At 41.3% G+C, this 23,485-nt stretch overlaps 1 protein-coding gene, 1 long non-coding RNA gene, 1 other non-coding gene and 1 pseudogene across 3 annotated transcripts in view; 2 read left to right on the forward strand and 2 right to left on the reverse strand.

The window, feature by feature from the left end:
- The window catches only part of Scyl2 (SCY1 like pseudokinase 2), a 48,996-nt gene extending 37,674 nt beyond the window's left edge, over positions 1–11,322 (reverse strand). Inside the window, 2 exon segments of the mRNA XM_028783033.1 lie at positions 1,806–2,010; positions 11,115–11,322. Of these exon segments, the coding sequence (XP_028638866.1) occupies positions 1,806–1,982 (177 nt within the window). The 5' untranslated portion in view covers positions 1,983–2,010; positions 11,115–11,322.
- Positions 624–760, reverse strand: LOC114634526. The gene has a single exon (XR_003713342.1). It is a non-coding gene; the product is annotated as a small nucleolar RNA SNORA8 (small nucleolar RNA).
- Positions 11,323–11,510: 188 nt separating the features above from the next.
- LOC114634419 lies at positions 11,511–17,630 on the forward strand. Its single transcript, XR_003713326.1, has 3 exons — positions 11,511–11,605; positions 15,117–15,290; positions 17,551–17,630. It is a non-coding gene; the product is annotated as an uncharacterized LOC114634419 (long non-coding RNA).
- Positions 17,631–18,268: 638 nt separating this feature from the next.
- LOC114634534 lies at positions 18,269–18,406 on the forward strand (annotated as a pseudogene).
- The last annotated feature ends 5,079 nt before the right edge of the window (positions 18,407–23,485 follow it).

Genomic DNA, 23,485 nt, shown 5'->3' on the forward strand with positions numbered 1-23,485 from the left:
AAAAAAAAAAAAAAAAAAAAAAAAGAAAGAAAAAAAAGAATTGTTTCAGAAAACGTCTCAAATATTTTTAAGAGTACATAATATTTTTTAAAAGAATACCTATGTTCAGCTAATCTTTTAAACCTGAACTTGAAACTCTAGAGAAAGACTCAGTTACAGGACTATGTAGAGAATCAATTAGAGAAAGCCTCTACCTGTAATTACACAGTACTCTACAAGCTTAGGAGGTGAGAAGGACCTGACTCACTGCAATTTCAAAACTTATACAGATCCCGTCCCCAAATATAGGACCCTAACAAGAGTAACCGTGACAAGGTTGGCAGGGACGTAGAGAAACTAACAGCTGATGCAAGTCTGCATGGATCCAGCCACTGAACAAGCTGGTGCAGAACCCAGAGACCAGCGAGGATTCCATAATAACGTGTCATGTACAACCAGGAGCACTCCTAGCGGTTCTTAGGGAAAGAAGACCTGCCAAGCCCATATCACTGCACACACTAAGAATCTCAGCACTAGGAAGGCTGAGTACAAGTACCATGAGTTGAAGACTGTAGGGTTGTAGGCACCAAAGGAAAATAATTCAAAACTGTATTTCTGTTTTGGCATTTTTTTAAAAAAAAAAAAACTGTATCATTAGAAATACCAGGTTTAACATGCACAAAGCCAAGAAACCAACGATGCCAGATAGTGAGTTTCTATCGCACTGTCTTTTGAACACTCAACAGGAAAGAACTGCTGAGTGCAGATACCATACAGTGCAACTGCTTTGGTATTTGTTGTTTTATTGGTCTTTTGCTCATTTTGTTTTTGTGATTTTTGTGTTTTGTGGATTGTTTGGTTTTTTCTTAAGACAGAGAACATAAGTTGGGTGGGTAGAGAGGATCTGGAAGGAGTTAGGAGAGGAGGAAAATACAATCAAAATATACTTTATGAAAAAAAGTTAAGAACAAAAGCAAACAAAAACTATGTCCACCAAGAACACTGGTTTATCCAGATACGTTCTAACTCCAAAGCAATACATTTAAGGACAGAATGGAATAGAATAAAGCCTCCTGGGAGAAGTCAGGTCACTTAGCTAACAGTTGAGCTCAGGGCTGTGGCTCTAACCATTTGTGCCTTACTCTCCTGTTCTATAAACAGCAATATAAGCGCCAACCTTATCATGGTATCTTAACACATTCACCACTGATGAATATTAACACCTGCTCCCAAAACTCTCCAGTTAGGCATAAAGACAACAGTTTCTTTCCATATCCTTAATAAAAATGCTTAATTCTGTATGTTTGGTATCGATTTTCATCGTACTCATAATCACTGTGGGACAATGTGTTAGTTATCAAGTACATGACAGTGGACTCCCAAAGTTATATGCCTAAACAATAGCAAAGTTGTTCTAGTTCACTGGCTAGCAAGCTTAGACAATCATGGAGTACCAGGTTCCGTGAGAAACTCTGTCTCAAAGGATAACATGGAAAATGGTTGAAAAAGGCATCCCAGTGTTGACCTCCAGCCTTCACACACACACACACACACACACACACACACACACACACACACACACAAGCATGCCAAAACCACACACACAAACAATTTATTCAAAACATTGGCACTCATTCTTATAATCCTCATATGTTCCAGTTCAAGGGCAAGGCCACCTACACATAAGTCGGAATAAGAGGACAGCCTGAACAAACTGTGCTTCAGGGGAAATCCATTCAAGACCTTTTGAAATTTCTTAATAGGAAAATGAATTCACTCTGTGCTATTTCATATGTGTACTCTTTCAAATTACATTTATAACTTACCTGTTTTGTTGACTTCTTTGTGCCATTAAAAATCTTCCATGCCAACCCATTGCCACCACTGGCAATGTGTCGACCAACATCAAACTCTCTAGTGACAGGATTTCCCATAACAGCACTGGTGACATCAGCCGTTACTTTTGTAACCGTACTCTTCAGTTTATTAAGCATGGACTCCATGGCTGCAGCACTTGGTAGTTCAAGTCACCTATAAACACAAAAGGGTATGGAAAAACTGATCAGTTTTTACTCGTCTTAGGCACATATTCATAGTAAGTTCCAAAAATGTATCCCCTCCAAAAAAGCAACACAACACCTATAAAGTTGTTGACTTTTGTCATCAGAGCTCTACTACCTCAGCGGGCTAAGAGCTTGTATTATAGATGTGAGGCACAGATGTTGTTGCCTAGGTTGGTTTGAACTGGAGGACTGAAGGGATCCTCCTGACTCGATGTCATGAATAACTGAGGCTATGGGTATACACCACTGGACCAACCCAGTACTTTTAGAAAATGTTTGCAGATCTTCTTAGGGTTCGTATATTTTATATTTATATATACACTATACACACACACATACACACACACACTATACACACTATATATACATACATGTATACGTATATATAATATAGGTTTATTGCTGAGTAAGACATTGGGTCCTTTAAGCTTTTTGTTTTGTTTTTATTGTGAAGAGTGCATTCTAGACTAAAATTAAGTGGAAGCCAGTGTGGCCTGTCTCAGAAGAGGAAGAAGGGAAGAGAACAATGAAGAGGAGCAGGAACAGCAAAGCCATGATAACAAAGGGACAGGAAAAAAAAATAACCCAGGACATTTTGGAGATGGCTCAGTGGTAAAGCATGTGCTACAGAAGCCTGACAACACAAGAACCCACCTAAAAGGTCAGACCCAGGAGAGCAAGCATCCAGAATTCCAGTACCCCCTACCAGAAGAGGCAGACACAGGAGGATTCCCAGCCCTGGGCCAGCTAACACATCAGGCAGTGAACAAAAGATAGGCTCTCTCCAAGAAGTGAAGGCAAGAACCAGCACCTGCGGCTGTCCTCTGACTGCTGGCTTGCCTCGCTTGCCTTCTTGCTCTTGCACTTTCTCACCCTCATGCCTCCCTTTCTCTCTCTTTCTTGCAAGCCACACTCAAATGGCTAAACACAAGGTCATAAAACATACTTAACGTTTTTTGAGGGTTTGATAATTAGGTGTTTATGATCATCTATTAATAATTGTTTATTAAACAGAATCATCAGTAACTTTTTCTTAATTAACAATTGTTTACCTTTTCTCATTTAATAATAATTTCTGTTGTCCAAAGGAAGTTTTCTTCAAGCTAAAGCATCCCTAACATACAGTCACAGGAAATTTTTTCAGAGACTACATAGGCCAAGACATTTCAATGTAGAAGTTTCTAAAGTCAGATAAAGAAATCAGAAAGCCTCCGGGCAGTGGTGGTGCATGCCTTTAGTCCCAGCACTTGGGAGGCAGAGGCAGGCAGATTTCTGAGTTCAAGGCCAGCCTGGTCTACAGAGTGAGTTCCAAGACAGCCCGGGCTATACAGAGAAACCCTGTCTCGAAAAACTAAAAAAAAAAAAAAAAAAAAAGAAGAAGAAGAAGAAGAAGAAGAAGAAGAAGAAGAAGAAGAAGAAGAAAATAAAAGAAAAAGAAATCAGAAAGCCAGGTGACAGTGACACCATTAATCCCAGCACTCAGGAGGCAGAGACAGGCAGATCTCTGTGAGTTCAAGCCAGCCTGGTCTATAGAGAGAGTTTTAGAACAGGCAAGACTACATAGAAATCCTGTCTCAAAAGAGAAAATGCTATAAGCAGCTTATAGGAGAATACACTAAAAACACAAAGGGATGTGAAAAATCTAACAAAATGGCATAAAATATACTGATACAGGCACAGCAGGCTTTAAAACAAATAAACACTTTGTAATGACAAAAGTATCAATTCATCATCAAATGTCTATATATGCAACAAGACAGTTTTGAAATAAATACAGCAAAAACTGACACTATTAAGAAAAAAAAAAAAAACACCATTTTGCTGGAGGCATCAAGAGTTCTTAAGCCTGGCCTTGTGGCACAAGCTGGTAATCACAGCCACCTAGCAAGCTGAGTGAGAGGATCACAAGTTCAAGGCTAGACTGGGAAACTTAGTGAGACCCTATCTCAAGTAAAAAGGTAAAAGGATTACAGATATAGCCCAAAGACAAAATATGTAAAATGCTTGTGGCACAGAGAGGAGGGGTTCTATTTCAGTAAAAGACCAAATAAAGAGAAACACCACACTAACTGTTTAACTTGTGGCTTGGCATTAAGCTTAGTGGTGTAAACGTATCTATGTCCAAGGCCATGGTACCAGACAACAACAGAAAGTGTAGGCCCTACAAATCTCTGTGATATTTACATGAACTTCATGGCTTGCATGAAATAATGCACAGCCACACTATATAGCAACCTAGAAATCAGGCCTTTGCAACTACTTCAGTTCTTAGAATGTTCAGATGCCATCAACCTAAAAACACACAAAATGTATTTACTGGTACATCCGCAAAGTATTTGAAGACCCCTGGACTAAAGCAGCACTTGCCTGTGTTCTACTTACTCTGTTAGTTATAGTTACACAAATGTAGCCTACTTTCTGCTACTAAAGATCTGAACTGTAAAGTGGAAATGGATTCCCTTTCCCTTTTTAATGTAATGTGGCATTTTGTAAGCAGTTAGAAATGTTGCTATTGGCATTATAAAAACACTTATTTGCTGTGCCAAGCTCCTCTCTGTGAACATCTGCTGCTGGTTTTGATAAGGTAAGAGGATACAAAATCCTGTTCAAAACCAACTTATCCACTCTTCTAACTCTGCCAGACCAGCTCCACACTGCGCTCTCTGCCCCTCAGTACACAGTAGGATGCAGACCAGCTCCACACTGCATGCTCTGCCCCTCGGTACACAGTAGGATGCAGACCAGCTCCACACTGCGCTCTCTGCCCCTCGGTACACAGTAGGATGCAGACGAAGTAAATGGGAATGCTTCTGTCCTCAAGTGATCAGTCCTACAGCAAACCCCGACTGCCCAAATTCCAGCAACAATCAGAGACTTGAATGTACCATGTTACAGAACATTAACACGAGCTCAAAAGGACTGGAGAGAGGGGTGAGAGCACTTTACAGCAGGGCAGTGGTGACACGGCCTTTAATCCCAGCACTTGGGAGGCAGAGGCAGGCTGTGGGCCAGCCTGGTCTACAAAGTAAATTCCAGGAAAGCCAGGAGCTACACCGAGAAACCCTGTCTCAAAAAAACAAAACAACAACAACAAAAGAGTACTTGTTGCTCTTGCAAAGAACCCAATTTTGGTTCCTAGTACCCACATGGTAGTTCATAACCATCTATAATATCAGGGATCTAACACTCTTGTCTCTCCTTCATGGATACCAGGCACACACGTGATACATATACATTTATACAGGCAAAATAGTCATATACATAAAATAAAAATAAATCTAAAAACAAAACATAAAAAAGATGAGCTCAAAAATGCTTTCAGGTGGGAACAAAAAAAGAGACAGAGTGTTAAAGGACCATTGTGTGCCATGATTCAGAAAGATGATGATGATGATGTGCATTGAAAATGGTAAAAACATTCATGGTGAACACAAAAGAGTTTCAGAACTGATGTTCAAACCCACACAGAATGAACACTGCAGGCAGGCGACATGGAAACTACCAGTTAGTTATTACTGAAAACCCCCTATGTATACCTGATACCTTGATAAGAAAATGAGGGGAGAGGAATAAAGGAAAATAAACTATAAAGGATATATTCTTCAGACAAGTGATAAATTTTATATACTTGATACACAGTGTTACAAGCCCCAAAGAATAATGTTAAAGTTGTTTGTCTTTAAGGTCAGTGGCAAAGGGCTAGAGAACGGAAAGGATATGGGAGTAAAACATTCAGACAAAAGTGGAGAGAAGAAAAAATATGGCAAAAAGACACCAGAAAATCCAGATTACCCAGAGCCCTGAGCATGAACAAACCAGGCTAGAAGTCACAGAAGGCTTCCTGGCATTAAGTAGCTGACTAATCAATCCACTGAGCAGAGTGCAAGATCCTCCGGGGTGGAGCTGGGAGCATGAGAGACCTCGGAGGACTTCAGCATGTACAGTGTGGAAAAACAAGACAAGGAAAGGAGGCAAAATGGCCAGCTACACAGAAATGTGTTTTATAATTATGAAATAACTGTTATGCAATTTTGTTACACTTCACATTTCAAGTTGTTGAATTAAGGAAACAGCAGTGAGGAAGGAGAACATTCAAGAAAGATAGCAAGTTCTCAGAGTGATGAGAACTTGGAGACTTCACAAAGGGATGACACAAAACTAGGAATCCCACTCATCACCTTCATCTCCAAGTTCAAAATCAAAGTGCAGAAGAAACCATTTACCAAGCCGGGACATGTGGGTAACAACTCTTTTTAGGCGAGGAAAAACTCAATTTTGGATACGTATTATCTGAGTTGTATAAATGACAATATAAGGAAATACAGAGTTTTTGATATAGAGGCCCAAACTTCAGAGAAGGTTCTACACTGAAGGTAAAACTTCAGAGCACCATGAGTCAGTGCTGTAGACTTTGGACTTGGGAAGGGTCACCCAAGGAAACTCAGGAGAAGCACATCTAACTGTAATAAGCAGCCAAGGACAGAATGCCTGCAACAAACATGACACTAACACAGAAGTAGGACAGTAGGCTACAACCTAAAACCTCAAATTACATTCCATTGGTTGGTTTTGGGTTGTGTGCTTAAAACGCTCACCATGTAGTCCAGGCTGGCCTCAAACTCAGAGACCCACCTAGCTCTGCTTCCACAGTGCTGGGATTAAAGGTGGCCAACACTACCCTGGTAGAAATTTGACATGTACAAAACCCAGGTAGGTTGCATCTTTTTAAAAAATAATATTTTTTCAATTTTTAGTTGATAAATAGAGAAATGAGCCATTTTTTTTCTAAAAGACAAAATTATAAATAAAAGAAATATCTGATCATATACAAGGTGTTTCTCCTCACTCAGAAGACACCTGAAACTCAAACCATCTTTCTCCTTAAAGCTCTGTAAGTATGAATGAAAGTAACTCAGCCTCAGAGTGAAGACTGCTTCACTCTACCATCCAGTTCGGCAGTCACCTGGTTTTCAATGGAAGCAGCAGGTGAATCAGCTGTAATACTAGATTGTACATACACCTGCAGAAGTGGGGCGCATGTTACAACACCTGATACTAATGACAGGAGCTGAAGGAGCAAATAATTATTTGATCGTGAACACTAGGTACAACAAAATACATCGTACCTAGAAGGTACAACACTGAAATGAAATGAAATTACATTTATGCTAGAATAACTCTTAAATTTCAAATAACTAGAGTCCTTTATCACCCAAGAAAATTAAAATTGCACTTTTGTTAAATGTATTACATTGAAACTGTTACCTAAATTCCATTTGATAGCTAAAATACTTATATTTACACAGTACCAGAAGAAAAAAGAAAGGGAGAGGAGGAGGGGCAGGCCAAAGAAGGGAAGGAAAGAGGAAAGAGAAAGAGATAAAAAAAGAAACCTATCATGCCCAGTGACAAAAAGATCAGGAGTTCAGGGCCAACCTGGTCTCCATAGAGTCTATCTAAAACCTAGGGCTGCTGAGACAGCAAAGCAAGTAAAGATACTTACTGCCAAGCTTGATGCCAGAGTTTCATCCCCAGGACCCACAGAGTGGAAGGAGACAACCTACCGTAGCAATTCTCTGACCTTAACATGTACACCACAGCACATATACGCACATAAGCACACACACCAAATAAATGTACTTTTAGAAAAAGTTATGCAAAAACGGAAAAAGGAAAGGAAAGGAAAGGAAAGGAAAGGAAAGGAAAGGAAAGGAAGGGAAGGGAAAAATGTAAAGGTGAAAGGAAGGGAGGGAAGGAAGGAGTAGGGAGGGAAGAAGAAGGGAAGGGAAGAGAGGGAAAGGAAGGAATGGGAAATGACATAGCACAATGTGTGAAAATGAACTCATGAAATGCTTAAGAATTCTACAAGACAAAAGTTTCAAACTGGCAAACACCTAATTACTAGGGTAATCCGCAGACCTATGCGCTGTCTCACCTCTAAGGAATCAGAATCTGGATCTTGATCAAACTCTGGGAGACTGATGCACAGCAGTGTACGAGAATTGAGAATCTTGTATATAACATCCAATACCAACGACACTGCAGTCCAATGCCATTCCAACACTTACTGTATAATGGTTACTACTGCTTGTCAATGCCACTGATCTGGGATCAACTAAGGGACATGCCTCTGGGTGGCTCCTCGAGGTTATTTCTTGAGAGAGTTAACTGAGGGAATGAAGACTGTCCTGTAGAGTTGGCAGCCCATGATATACAGAGATCTAAAGGTAAAGCAGTGGGGTCTTTCACCTGCCTGCTTTCATTCCTTGCAGGCGACTGAATCTATCTTGTTGCTGCCACTGTAGTTGCCATCTGTCTTAGTTTGGGTATTATAGCTAGAGACTATGGCCAAGGTAACTCATAAAGGCAAACATTTAATTGGAGCTGGCTTACAGTTTCAGAGGTTCAGTCCATTATCATCATGGCAGGAAGCATGGCAATATGCAGGCAGACATGGTAATCCAGAAGGAGCTGAGAGTTCTCCATCTTGATCCAAAGGCAGTCAGAAGGAGAATGACTCTTCTGGACTGGGCAGAACTTGAGCACTAGGAGCCCTCAAAGCCCACCTACATAGTGACACATTTCCTCCAACAAGGCCATGGCTATTCTAACAAGGACACACCTTCCAACAATGTCACTCTCTGTGGGCCAAGCATTCAAACACATGAGTCCATGAGGGACAAACCTATTCAAAGCACCACACCATCCCTGCTGAAAGCAGAACCCAGTTTCTTCAGCCTTCCAATGTAAACTGAAGACAAGCAGTCCTCCGCGTATACTCCAAGCCTTCCACACCAGACTAGGCCCCAGGCATGCAGCCTCTGGGACTGAGCAATAACCAGGTTAGCCACTCCAGCATGCAGATGGCCAGTACTAGATTGTCTCACCTCTATTGTGGAAGCCAACCTAATAATCCTCTTCTAATATATACTGATCCTATTTTAGAGAACCCCACTAACACACTCATCTACCTAACATAATTTCTCATCTATGAAAAGGGAGGGAAAGTCACCAATACTTCCTACTGACTGTTGTAGGAATTAAAGATGATGATACATCCAGAATACTTAGTATATTTCTGGTGCAGTTAGTAAGCGCTCAGTGAATTCACCCAGTTAACAAACACAGTATCAGGAGGTGAGGAACACAACTATGGGAGGGAGCTGCAGTGGTGTCCTGACAACACTTAATGAGGAGAATCTATACTGATCAAAGACTACTTGAAGTGAACTGAATGATAAACAGGCATTAACCAGAGCATATGAGAAGAACAACATTTCCGGGTTCTTGTGGATACTTCCAGGAAGTATAACCAATAGCCATGTGCCCGGAGGAGGAACAGAAAGACAGACAACATAGCGACAGGGAAGGAAAAGAATGCCAAAGGCACTGTAGAGATGAAGCTAGACGATCATACAGAGGGGACAGTTGTGCGGGGCCTTACAGAGACATTAAGAGTTTCAATTAGGCTGAGCATTGACCAGGAGGCAGAGGCCTTCGTAAGTTCAAGGCCAGCCTGGTCACCAAAGGGAGTTCCAGGACAGCCAAGGCCACACAAAGAAACCTTGTCTTAAAAAGGCAAAACAAAGCAAACAAAAATACAACAACAACAAAAAAAGAATTTCAGTTACTCCAAAATGAGAAGAGGCGATTGTGATCAGCTCTGTATTTTGAAAACGTCGATTCTGGCATAGAAACTACAGAATTAAGCACTCTAGATTCAAGAGGCCAATGTGGCTGGAACAAGAAGGTGATGCTGAAGATGAAGAGAATAAAGAGTCAAGAACTGTTTAAAAGGCAAAGTCAACAGGACCTCATAAGAGATGGCGAATGAGGCATAATAGGAACTTAACAAATTTCAACTATAAAATAGGATCAAAACACAGTACGAGAACCCTAATTTTTTCTTGAGAGGATCAATCACAAATTTCAACTACATCAACATGATATAATTCCAATATAGAATGAATTTGAATAGCAATGTCCTATTGTATGGAATTACAACACACATGTATTACATATGTAATCAACTCTTACAAGATGAAAAACCTTCACATGTGGGTATATCTGAACAGAATAAAGCTCCCTATCTTCAATTAGGTTCCTCCCCTTTACATAACCACAATCCCCTTCTCCTCCAATCTTTATTAAGGAGGGGGAAAAACCTTCAAAGTCGAAAAGGAATCTTTCAAGCAAACACCAGACATGCTTGGGTTTTATAATGGCTGACTGACTTAAAGCATCTTTGTTAAATTGCTTTCTCTGAGCAGAGGCACACGACTCAGAAAACTTAAATACAGCTTTTTAAAGTGTCAACACACAAACAATCCCTGGTTTTGATGTGCAAAAAAAAAAAAAAATCTCTAGCCGATAATTTACAATCAAATCACTTTAAGTCGCTGGTCTGGAGTTTCATCGATCCTGTTAAGAGAGGGAAACACTGGTGTCCTTAATCACTGATCACAGGTAATATGTGTCCAGGCGTATCCCAAGAAGTTTCTGCAAGCTTTATCTGTCTAAACCTTTCTCTACAGCTTAAACAAACAAGCGCACTGGAGCCCCCGATGGGGATTTCATTCTCTCAGACCTTATCTGCCCCACCCACCTCACACACAATAACCGTCCAGTCCAGCAAGACAGCTACCGTCAGAGAAGGGCGTCCGAAGCGCAGGGCCTTAGCTGGTGACCCCATCTACGGGAACCGAGTCTCAGAAACAAGGGGGGCTGTCTCAGCAATTCTGGAGCACTGTCCAATTTCCCAAAAGGATACCGAGAGCTCCACGGCAGAGACCCGAGTTCCTGCGCCGGCTCTGAGGACACTCCCAGCAGCAGAACGACCCAGGCAGCGAGTCTCCCGTCGCCTGAAGGCCTCGCCTGGAGTCACCAGCCTCTTAGATCCGCTCCCTCCCGCTTATCACTACCTGGGTCCGGCCTCCCGGGCCACCCACCGCCGGCCCGTCCGACCCGGCCCGTCACTGGGTAACAGTCACCAGCCGCGAGGCCCGGGGAGGCCCGTAGCCCGCAAGCTGGCCGCAGACCCAGGTCGCCCGGTGCCCGCGACAAGTCACTCACCTCGCAGCCGGCTACCTGGAGGGGCGGTGCTGGGGCCCGTCCCCCGCCGGCTCCCTCAATGCCTCCGGGCTGTGACTGCTCAGGCCGCGCTTCTGGCCGCCACCGAACGCTTACTCCATCTCCTCCGCCATCCCCGAGGCCGCAGAACCCGGGGACCGAGGAGTAAAGGGGGAAGGGAGGCAAGGGACTAGGGAGGAAGAACACGGTAGGGGGAAAAGCACCGAAAGGCCTGCCCGCTCCTGCATGACGTCACTTCCGGGCGGCTCGGAAGGGTGGGGCTTGGCTTCCCTCCGCCCTCCGGAGGCGGAATGGGGCGGAGCTCCAGGAGCGTGGGAGGAGCCCGGGCGTCTGCTGACAACTGTACCTGTGACTCTTTGATCAGTAGTCTTCGCCGGCCAGAGCTTTCCCGGGCAAGAGCGTTCCCGGCCCCAGGCTAGGAAGGCCTAGTTTCTGGAGCCATAGAAGGGGATTCTCCAAGATAATGAGGACAGGTAACCAAATGTATATTGGAGACGACTGACAGAAGCGACTAGATGGTTGGACTCCGCAGCTCTAGTTATGAGGCCCCGCCCCTTGCAGGGCTAGTGACTGAGTACACAGGACTCAGCCTTCTCTTACTTTTTGTAAAGTGACCTTAGAACCTAGAAAAGCCGTGCTTCTCACACGGGGCCGTGTTGAAGTGCAGATTCTGCTGCAGAAGTAGGATCGGATATTCTCCGTTTCTAAGACATTCTCAGATAACCCCAATGACACAGTTCCACAATTAGAACAAAAAAGACTATCTTACGTGCTTAAGAAAAGAGGTAAATTGTTCCGAAAATATACCTAGACGTCATTGGGCACAGCCTCTGTCTCCCCGCTATCCATTCAAGTAGCCCATCCATACTCCTACTACCCTTACCCTAACCCTGCCTCCCCTGTCTCTGCTCCGTCCCTGGTTCAGGTTAAAATGTCTTAAGATGGGTAATAGGATAGATTCTATTACAAGAAGAATTAGAGGAGAAGGGGAAGAAGGATTATGGTGTGTGTGTGTGCGCGTGTGCTGTGTGTAGGTATGTGCACACGAGTACAGCTGACTACAGAGGCCAGAAGTATTGGATCCCTGTGATGTTTATTCTTAATTGTCAACTTGACTACATTTGGATTTAACTAAAACCCAGAAATGGAGTGCACACCTATGAGGTATTTCTGCTTAAAATGGGAAGATATACTTCTAACCCATATCTATGAGGTAGGATGACACACTTTTAATCCGGGCCTAACCTGGACCACACCCTCTACTGGAAGCCTATATAAGGACATGGAAGAAAGAGGCTTTTACTTTTTGCCTTCTTGCTCTCTCCTTGCTAGCAAGTCCATTCCTTCACTGACATTAGAGTCTGTCTTCAAGATTCCAGCATATACTGAAGACTAGCTGAGACATTCAGCCTTGTGAACTGAGCAACTACTGGATTCTTGGATTTTTCATTCATAGCCAGCAATTGTTGGATTAGCTAGAGACCACAACCTGTACATCATTCACATAAAAAGTATATAATACATAATAATATATGTAATAATATTACATACATGTGATTATATATTATATGTAACTGATGTATATTGCAGATACATATTGTATGTATATTACATATATATGGTATATAATTATATATTATACATATAATTATACATATATACATATAAATACATATGTGAATGCATATATGTGTAATATACATAAAATTATATACATATAGTATATCATATACAATCATATACAATATTAATATATTATTATATTATTATATAATTTATATTATATATATAAAAATATAGTACTGTAAATAAATTATAATGTAATGAATATTATATAATTACATTATATAAATAACACAATTATATATATATGTGGAGGGAGAGATTGATTCAGTCTATAAGGTTATTTTTACTCTAGAGAACCCTGGCAAGCATTGATGCCCCTGGAGCTGAAGTTCCAGGTAGCTATGACCTGCCTGATGCGAGTGCTGGAAAAGCAATAAATGCTCTCAGCTGTCAAGTCATACTGATTGCATTTACTAAGTATCTTACTCAAATCTCTTGAATAAAGTTTACTATTGAGTGCAGAAGTTGGTGAGAGAGGGAGGGAAGGACAAAAATCCTGGTGAAAAAAGAGAAAGGAAATAAAGAAGGAAGGGAGGGAGAAAAAGAGGGAGGGAAGTAGGGAGGGAAGGAAAGAGGAAGGAAGGAATCATGTTGAGAAAAAGGAGAGAGAGAGAGAGAGAGAGAGGGAGAGAGAGAGAGAGAGAGAGAGAGAGAGAGAGAGAGAGAGAGGAAACCCTAGGGAAGCTACAGCTCTGCAATAGTGACTCAGATTCTTTTACTTTGTTGTGACATGTGTTCTGAAGTGATCTTCTTAAGATTACTTGACTTGTATATTACATTTTACTTCTCTGTATGTCCATGGTTGTGTAAAATTTCTCTGATGAAGAAGGGCCGTGAATGCAAACCATTTAAGTATCTCTAAATCTTTGTCTTCCTTGGAGTCTCTTCTAGTTCTTCTTTCTTCTCTACACACCTTTTTGGGTACCCTGTATGCTCTTGACTCTGTAATGATTTGATGGAATGCAGTAAAGGTTGTAACCATTAATGAAATATGACTCCATCCCACCTGACTGCCTGTGGTGGTTTGAATAAAAATGGTTCCTATAGGTTCATAGGTAGTGGGCCTATTAGGAGACACGTCCTTGTAGGAGGAGCTAAGGTAGGAGAAGTAAGGAGAGGAAGAGGAGGAGTTGGGATAGGAAGAGAAAAAAGGAAGAGGAGGAGCTAGAGAGGGCAGAGATGTAGGAGGATGGAGAACCACACAGGTATGGAGAGCACTCGTGGGGAACAACTTGTAAACTCATCATTAGGTTAGATAATTGGGATACAACTCTCTTTGTATGAGCATCTTGTTATTAATCATTATCAAACATATAAAGCCTTTGATTAATCTATAAGAATTAGAGTCTCATTCTCTTACTGGGCCCTCATGGATGGCAGAATGGCCTGGGCAATGCCCTGCCTTATGGAGACAGTGTGGAAGATTGGCAGAGCCATCACTCATGCTGGCATCTAGTGGATGGCAGGGCTGGTGTTTCTGGCAGGCTGGTTCTAGCTGCAGCACACACGTGGCCTCAGGCTGAGAAACATGGCGGCTGAGCTAGACAGAGCCGCCACAGCTTTGATAGTTGGCTTGAGCCAGAGGCCATTTTAAATAAAAACCACATGTCCTTGGTGGAATAAATAGGTGGCCTTGTTGGCACAAGTGTGTCACTTGGAGAGTGGGCTTTAAGGCAGTCTGTAACAATATACATAACTAATAACTTTCTTAAATTGTCATCGGAAGAAGACAGATTAAGCTTCCAAATAAAGGGTCAGTGTATATAATAATTCTAAGGTTAACACTGTCAGCATAATAGTAAATTTCTGCTCTGAGTCTCTAGATAACCTTGGCTATGTTGGTTTTTAAAATGAGAAAGTATACCAGTTCCTGTGAAAACAGAGTTTTAAAGGTGCTCTCCATGATAGTGTTAAATACATTACAAATGTATGTATGATATATCCTCCATGATAGCTTCGGAGCACGGGTTCTCAGCCTTCCTAATGCTGGGACCCTCTAATATAGTTCCTCATGTTGTGCTGACCCCCCCCCACCATATAATTATTTTTGTTGTTGCTTCATAACTATAATTTTGTTACTGTTATGAATCATAATGTAAGTATCTGTGTGAATAACGTGTTTATATTTTTGCCTTATGAGTTTTCAGCTTGGTCCCAAACTGAAATATATTTTCTATAATATATTTTCTATAATGTGAAACATGGCTTTGGGCATTTTCTTTATTTTCATCTATCTATCAATTTAAATTAATTATTCTCACTCTTAACTGCTGTTGAGAAATGCAATAACTTTATTATATTGGTTGAACATATGCTTTTATTTGCTAATCTTGACAGTCGAATTGTTTTCTTTCTCAGTAGTGAAGGACATCTGGAAACAACAAACAAGCACATCTTCTTCCATGGATCCACTTCCTGATCTTTGAAAATCCTTTAGAGCCTCTAGTTAAAGTGCAAACTTACTCACTAAGTGAAGATGAAGATCTTGTCATTTCTAACACTTGCATAAAAAGAGAGGTGATTCAAACTCAAGTGAGCAGTCAAAAGTATACACTGTCAAATAAGTTATAACTAAAAGCTCTCCTGTTTATTTGTTCTTGGTACCTTAAGATATAAGAACACATCTACAGTATAAGCCGAGGGCTTGTCCCATCTCTAGTTTATGAACTGACTGAATTTTCAGATAGGTGCATGCCTTTAATCCTAGCACTCAGGAGGGAAAGGTAGGCATATCTCTGAGTTTGAGGCCAGCCTGATCTACATAGCAAGACTTTTTCAACAAAGGGAAGGAAGAAGAGGAGGTAGAGGAGAAAGAGGAGGAACAGCAACAAGAAGTATAAGAAGGAGGAGAAGGACAGATGGAAAGAAAGCAGAAAGGGGCAATCTGAACTTTCATTTTCTCTAACAGAGCCAATACTGGTAATAAAGGGTGAGACCATTAGAAATCAGTGTCCCATTATGTGCTCCCATTCTCTCCCATGCCTTCCGAATTCATCATTTTCACTTAAACATCACAGTTTTTACCGAGCTATTTATTCCCTCTCTACACAATCCACTGTAGGGATAATCTCTTGTGTACTGTGTAAGAATATCACTTGTCAATAAACAGCTGAATGGCCTATAGCAAGGCAGGAGAGAATACAAGGTGAGACATCCAGCAGAGAGAGCGGAATGCTGGGAAGGAGTCAGGTGTGAGGAGGGAGGGGTCCCACCACAGAGAAATGGAGGAAGTCAGAGGTATGAAACTGAGGAGAAGTAACAAGCCACATGCAAGCATAGAATAGTATAAATGGATTAATTCAGATACAAGCTAGTTGGGAACAACCCTAGCTTAAGGCCTAGGCATTAGCCATAAATAAATGAGCCATTGTGTCATTAATCAGGAACTGGGGCAGACATAGAAAAGACCAAACAGTTACAGTCCACAGTCTAGTAAAGGAGAAAGACGTGGAAAAGAAAGTGCAGTCTGATGAAGCTGCCATAAAAATCAGCCTGTGGACAAGAGTTCCAGGGAGCCCTATAAAGTGAATATTTTCCATTATGCGCCCAATTCCAAGATGCTTGTATTTCTAGTAAAACAGTAGCTGGGAGATATGAGAACCCTGGTTTTGGTTGGTGTTCTAGCAGAGTACAAATACAATGCTTTCCCCGTGGGAACCAAATGGGGAATAAGCCTCCGAAGCTGGGGGGGGGGGGGCATAAACTTCCTATCCAGGAAGGGTGTGGTGGCTGAGGACTTGTAGGTTCCCATAGTTGGTAGATTTCTCTATTACAGAACAGGACAAGAACGCCCCAAACAAAGGGCTGAGTCTCCTCTGCCTCTGAGTCAGGAATAGCGTAGGGGTACCAAAAAGAGACAGTTTCCGGTGCCTCTGAAGTCTGATTTCATCAGCATCTAGTTGGAAAGGAAAAGTTGTCTGAAAGAGAAGGCAAACTGTCCTTAGCATCTGTCTTAGTTAAGGTTTCTATTGCTGTGAACAGACACCATGTTCACAGCAACTCTTACAAAGGACAACATTTAATTGGGGCTGGCTTACAGGTTCAGAGGCTTATTAGTCCACTGTCACTAAGGCGGGAAGCTTGGGAACCTACAGACCAGCACAGTGCTGGAGACAGTGCTAAGATTCAAAGGCAACAGAAGGAGGTTATCCTACTGGGCGTGACTTGAGCATATCTAAGACCTCAAAGTCCACCTCCACAGTGACACGCCTCCTCCATCAAGACCACGGCTCCTAATGATGCCACTCCCTTTGTGCCTGTGGGGGCCAATTCAAACGATCACAACATCCTATTCTCATCTATTGAGCCTAAGATCTAGAAGATGACAAGTCCCAACAGACCGTATAAGATATACCATTTTCATCTGTAAGGAGAGAAGGAAAGGAGAAAGGACAGATACTCAAAGAAACAAACTCATCTAAGGTTGGGGATATACTTTAGAGGTAACAGTACATGTAGGGTATGCATGAGGCCCCCAAGTATGATCCCCAGTACAGGAATATATAAATATATATTAATATATATAATATAAACACATATAATACATTTATATCTTTAAATTATATATAATTAAAGATATAAATATATGTATAATATATATTTACATATATAAATTATATATAATTTAATTATATATAATTAAAGATATAAATATAGTATAAAATATTATTAAATGTACTATATTTACATATAGTATAATATATTTAGTTACATATAATTAAATATATATTAAATGTGATCTATTAATATATAATATAAATATATCATATCTTATATTTAATATCTATTTTAGAGAAAATGTTTGAGGAAATACTCTAGTCAGAGTACAAATAAACACCTAGAAGGCTGAGACGGGGAAGGATAAGAAGAGGCAGAAAAACCAGTAGGTAATGTACTTTGTTCTTTGCTCTACTGTTTGTTTTCCCTTCTTGCCCACTGTATATGCACACATACATCCCAAGTAAATATAGTTAAGACTGTGAAAAACTTAAAGAATAATACAGATATCATATAATAACTATATGCTACCAAGTTTTAAAAGGAAGCTACCTGTGATGGTTTGTATATGCTTGGCCCAGGGAGTGGCACTTTTAGGAGGTGTGGCCTTGTTGGAGTGGGGTGGGCATAGCCTTGTTGGAGTAGATGTGTCACTGTGGGTGTGGGCTTTAAGACCCTCATCCTAGCTGCCTGGAAGCTAGTATTCTGCTAGCAGACTTCAAATGAAGATGTAGAACTCTCAGCTCCTCCTGCACCATGCTTGCCTGGATGCTGCCATGCTCCTGTCTTGATGATAATGGACTGAACCTCTCTGAACCTGTAAGCCAGCCCCAACTAAGTGTTGCCCTTATAATAGTTGCCTTGGTAATGGTGTCTGTTCATGGTAGTAAAACCCTAACTAAGACACTACTCTTAAGAAAAATGATAAATACCAACCTGTGTCAACCATAGGAGGGTATCTCCAGGCTGGAAGGGCAACAGATGTAGAGGAGGGGATTAAAGACTACTGACAGATACTTATCTGGTCAGGGAAATACCATGATCACAAAGATGGTTTTCCCAGGGTAAGATTTATCCACTGCACTCCAGATGTTCTGATCCCTGCAATTTCCCCAAATGTGGGAAACTCAACTGCAGAATTTGTGGTAAATAAAAGGAAAAAAAGAACTCTGACAGAGTCCTTGAGTTACAGAAGATCCGGGCATGGCTGGATCCTGAGATCTCATGTTGCTGTGGTAGGTAGGCAAAGAGAAAACAGTGTGTATTAGGTTAAGCATTAGGTCTGGGTTGAAGGAGAGTTTGCTATAGGTTGAGCATCTGTGACCTAAAGATCTGAAACATTTTAAAACTTCAAATTTAGAGACAGTCATGATGCCCGAAATCTGTGTCAATATTCCCAAATTTGAAAAACTTCAAAAATCTAAAACACCTCGGGTTCCAAGAATGACAAACAAAGGGGAGTGAACACATCTCTTCTTCTCAGATACTAACAGAATTACATCCATGTCTCGGAAAAAAATGGAGAACCACCGGTGAGATGGAAGAGAAAACATTAAACACAAGAAATAATTAATAAAACACAGTGGGCATGCAGATGTACGCTGGTTATTTGATGGGGAAAAAAAGCCATTTTTTTTATTCACTCCATCATTAGTAAAATATCCCAGAGCAGTGATCCTCAACCTCCTAACCCTGCGACCCTTTCATGCAGTTCTTCATCTTGTAGGGACCCCCAACCATAAAATTATTTTTATCGCTACTTCATAACCATAATTTTGCTACTTTTATGAATTGTACTGTAAATATATGTGTTTTCCATAACCCCTGTGAAAGGGCCAGTGGACAACCCCAGGAGTCATGACCCACAGGTTCAAAACCACTGACTATAGCTACACCTAAATTGCTGTTGCATCACTGGAGAAAGATTATGGCAGCTACTGAATTTTATGACTATTACATCAGAACCCGACACTTAAAAGTTGCAAAGACAGGTCAAAAGCTTTGAAATAGCAGTTTTATAATCTTTCACCAGATTTTTTTCCTTTAAAAACCGCTGTTGCTAGTATTAATCTTTCCTTTTATGGTGTGGTACCGGAACAGTGGTCCTGAAAACTCTTGCCAATGCTGTCTTGCAAACCAAATCGCTATTAAAAGCGCAGGCTGAACAACTGCTCCAGCTTCTGCTGGAGTACCGCTCCGAGCTTTTCAGCCTGTCTCTCATTATTTTATCTGGGCACATTGACTTCTAAACTATTTATGTTGAGCAAAAAGGCCGATCATTTACTTAATTTAAATAAGTACCTATAATGTGCAAAGCTTTAAGGAACAGTGTCTCCTCATGCCCAGTCAAGAGATGGAAACACACTTGAAGCAACGTTGGTATTTATATTGATTAATGTTGTCAATCAGTTTCTTATGCATGGCTAGGCATTGTTCTACTGGCTTAGAATATAATGTATCCGTGAATAAAATATAAACATCTGAGCCCTCAGGGAATTTATACCTAAAAGAAGGAAGGCAGACAATGAAAATATACAACATGGAGGAGAGCCTCAAACTGAAGCCCGGAACTCAAGTGAGCTACAGTGATAAAGGGAGAGACTGAGATGGAGACCTCTTCACGTTTCCCTCCATGTCCAACCTTCAGCTCACCCATAAGCAGTACTGGGCGATTAGAAGGCACTTCCGGTTAGACCCCAACCCGACGGAGAAGACTCTGGAGGCCTTGGCTGATGCGCTCAACCTGAAAAAGAAACACGTCAAGGCCTGGTTCCACATGATGCAGAATCAGAGGGTGCGCTACTTGCTTTCTAAGATCTACAGGCAGCAGAGAATGTTATGTCGCCAGTATGTATCAAGAGCGACCAGGCAGACGAACCCCGAGGAGTCTTCTCAAAATGACCCTGGACTCCCAGAAGCTTTGGAAGCCTTGAAGAATCTCACACTCTCTGGATTCCAAAGCACAGTTGGCCCGTCACAGGATTGCTGACTTCAACTTCCTTGTTGGGGCAGGGGACGTTGGGATTTATGTCTATGGAAGGTGTATTAATAATAAAGTTTGCATTTATAGAAACTAAAACAACAACAACAACAACAACAAAAAGAAAATATACAACATGGAGACCAACAGCACAACGAACAGTAATAAGTGCCATAGAAAAGGGGAAGAGAACAGTTTTTACAAGGATTTCTGGATCTTGGGGAAGGGGTAGCCAGGAGCTTATAGTTTATCTGGCGTGGCCAATGTTGAGCTCAGGAAGAAACAAAGTCTAAGCAATTACTGGGAGGGAAGAGAGTCCGCCAAGCTGTCTCGGGCAGGGAGAGTGGGTTAGAGTGGAAAAAATTATTTCCAGAGCAGAGATCTTAAATGTGATGAATATGGAAAACAGAAAGTAGTAAGAACTGAAGGAGTGATATAAATGAGATCAGAAGGGGGCCAGTGGGTACCCAAGCCCCAGGGAGGCCCCACATGGGAGCCATGGGAGAGTCTGAGAGACAGTGCCTGGTCTGGCTGTCGTTTATAAAGACAGCCCTGCTTTTATGTAGAGGGTGGATAATCAAGGAGCCGGGATAACAGCGATCACACATTTTAGGTAGCATTTAAGTGATACACGCAGGAGGTGTAAGTGAACTTTCCTCTTCATATATATGACACAGACACTTTTGGGTTCATTCATCTTTTTTTCTACTGTCCCTCCATATCACAAGGGGCAATATTGGAAAGACACGTATCTGTTCACATTTTTTGTAGTATAGAACAGTGAGAGAAAGGGAACTTGACATGAGCTGGAGGAAGTTGGGGTGTTGACCCAGGAAGCAGGGTTCCTAGAGATTAAACAAGGGGGTGTTTCAGGGAGCCTGAATTGGGAGTCTTTATACATAGAGTGTGAGCATGCTTCTGTTACAGGATATTTTATTTATGTTGTATGCTGTCCAGAACCGTTTTCTTCCAAACGTACCCAAGACCTACTTCATTAGAGTTGTTTGGCACCTCTGCTCCAATGTTACCCTTCAGAAAGATGGAAGCTTCCTTTACTGGCTAAAATAGCTACTTTCTTTACTCTAACCTTTTGTCTTAGGGTTTCATAGCTGTGAAGAGACAACATGACCAAGGCAACTCTTATAAAGGAAAGCATCTCATTGCAGCTGGCTTAGAGTTTCAGAGATTCAGTCCGTTATCATCATGATGGGAAGCATGTAGGCAGACAAGCTGAGAGTCCCACATCTTGATCTGCAGGCAGCAGAAGGAGACTATAATTCCACACTGAGAAGAGCTTAAGCATAGGAAACCTCAAAGCCCACTCCCACAATGACACACTTCCTCCAACAAGGCCACTTCTAATAGAGCCGCTCCCTATGGCCAAGCATTCAAACACACGAGTCTATGGGACCATCCCTATTCAAACCACCCAACTCTGTCTTGCTTTATGTTTTCTTTTGGCACAGAAATCAGCACCTAAAAACAAGTGTTTGTGGATGTATTTTCCATTGTCTTTCTGTCCTCTGGGGCTGTAATTTTTCTAACCTGTTTATTCACAGCCTAGAGCAGCACCTAGCACAAAATAATCACTCGGTTTTTATAACTGAATTAAAGTGGACATCTGAGCCGGGCAGTGGTGGGACATGCCTTTGATCCCAGCACTTGGGAGGCAGAGGCAGGTGGATTTCTGAGTTTGAGGCCAGCCTGGTCTACAGAGTGAGTTCCAAGACAGCTAGGGCTATACAGAGAAACCAAAAAAAAAAAAAAAAAAAAAAAAAACCAAAAACATATTTTTTTTTTTTTCATATTCCCAGGCCTTCCACCGCCCACCCCCCCATCCGTAATCTTCCTCTACCTTTCGGCTAGAAGTAAATGTATTTTATCCTATGTTGAATTCATGACAAAAAAAAAAAACATAGTAAGTATTTGAGAATCCCTGTTTTGATGTAGACACAAGTTACCTTATTGGATCTGGTTGGTATGAAAATTTAGAAGCTTCTGAGTGAAGAAGTCCCAGATGTCAGGCATTGATTCCTGCTTTCTCCTTTACTATTATTACTAGTAGTGGGAGTGGGAGTGTTTCATGTAACTCAGGAGTGCTGAGCTTATGCAACTGTGACAGTTTGGATAGGTTGCCTTGTCGCAGGAAGTGTGTCACTGTGGGGGTTCACTTTGAGACCTTCCTCCTAGGAGGAAGAGAGTCTTCTGTTTGCCTTCAGATGAAGATACAGAATGCTCAGCTCCTTCAGGACCACACCTGCCTGGACGCTGCCAGATTTAAGGATGTTGGTTCCCACTGCATCTCCCTTTAACTCTCCTATCTGGCCAGTGCAGAAGACAGATCATGGAGAATGTCAGTTCACTACTGAAAACTAAATCAAGTAGTAACTCTGCAGTTGCTGTACCAGGTGCAGTTTCGTTACTTGAACAAATTAACACATCTCCTGCTACTTCAGAGAAAGTTTAAGACCACCATTGAGAACCCATTCCTAATGGATATTTTTAAAAAATATAACAAAGAGTTATCTGGCAATATTTTCCCTAAGTAGTTTAGTTATTTTAATTTCATCTCTTATTCAGTAAAATTGTGAACTTGTTTCAATTACACAATTGATTTTAAAAATTATCTCTATGCTTTGTTATATCTCTTTTCCATACATTTGATTACTTAAAATACATGAGCATTGATTGAAAACACTCCTGATGGTGGTGGGCTAGCCAAACTCCAATTTAAGATTAAAAGCCATCTTATTACAAAGTCAAAATAAATCCATTCCTATTTTTTGTCAAAATTATATTTTACCAGGTCTTGGTCTATTTTCTGAAATTTGACATGTTCCACACCTTATACCCTAGCCTCCACCCTGATAAGATATTCTGCCAAATAATTTTCAAATGTTTTTTGCCAACTTCCTATATAATCAAAACCCTTTGGAAACCCTCCCCAGCCTTACAATTTGGGGGAACTAATGCAAACCCCACTTTCTCCTATGTCTGATGCTAGTATCTCAGACCCACATTAGGGAGATATCCCTATCTGACAGAAAATAAGGCTTTCATAAATCAACCAAAGAATCTGAGTAATGGTCTTTACTCTCCTTCAGAGGGGTTAACAGTAGCTGGGAGTCATCCACCCCTTCCACTGTTTTAAAAACAGGCGCTGCTCAGAGGCAACATGGAGGCTTTTAGTTGTCGACTTTTTTCAATTGGCTTCCCCAGTTCTACTCTGGTTATGAGAGAGCGGTGTTTG

This window comes from Grammomys surdaster, unplaced genomic scaffold, assembly GCF_004785775.1.
Source record: "Grammomys surdaster isolate TR1022 unplaced genomic scaffold, NIH_TR_1.0 958, whole genome shotgun sequence".
NCBI lineage: Eukaryota > Metazoa > Chordata > Mammalia > Rodentia > Muridae > Grammomys > Grammomys surdaster.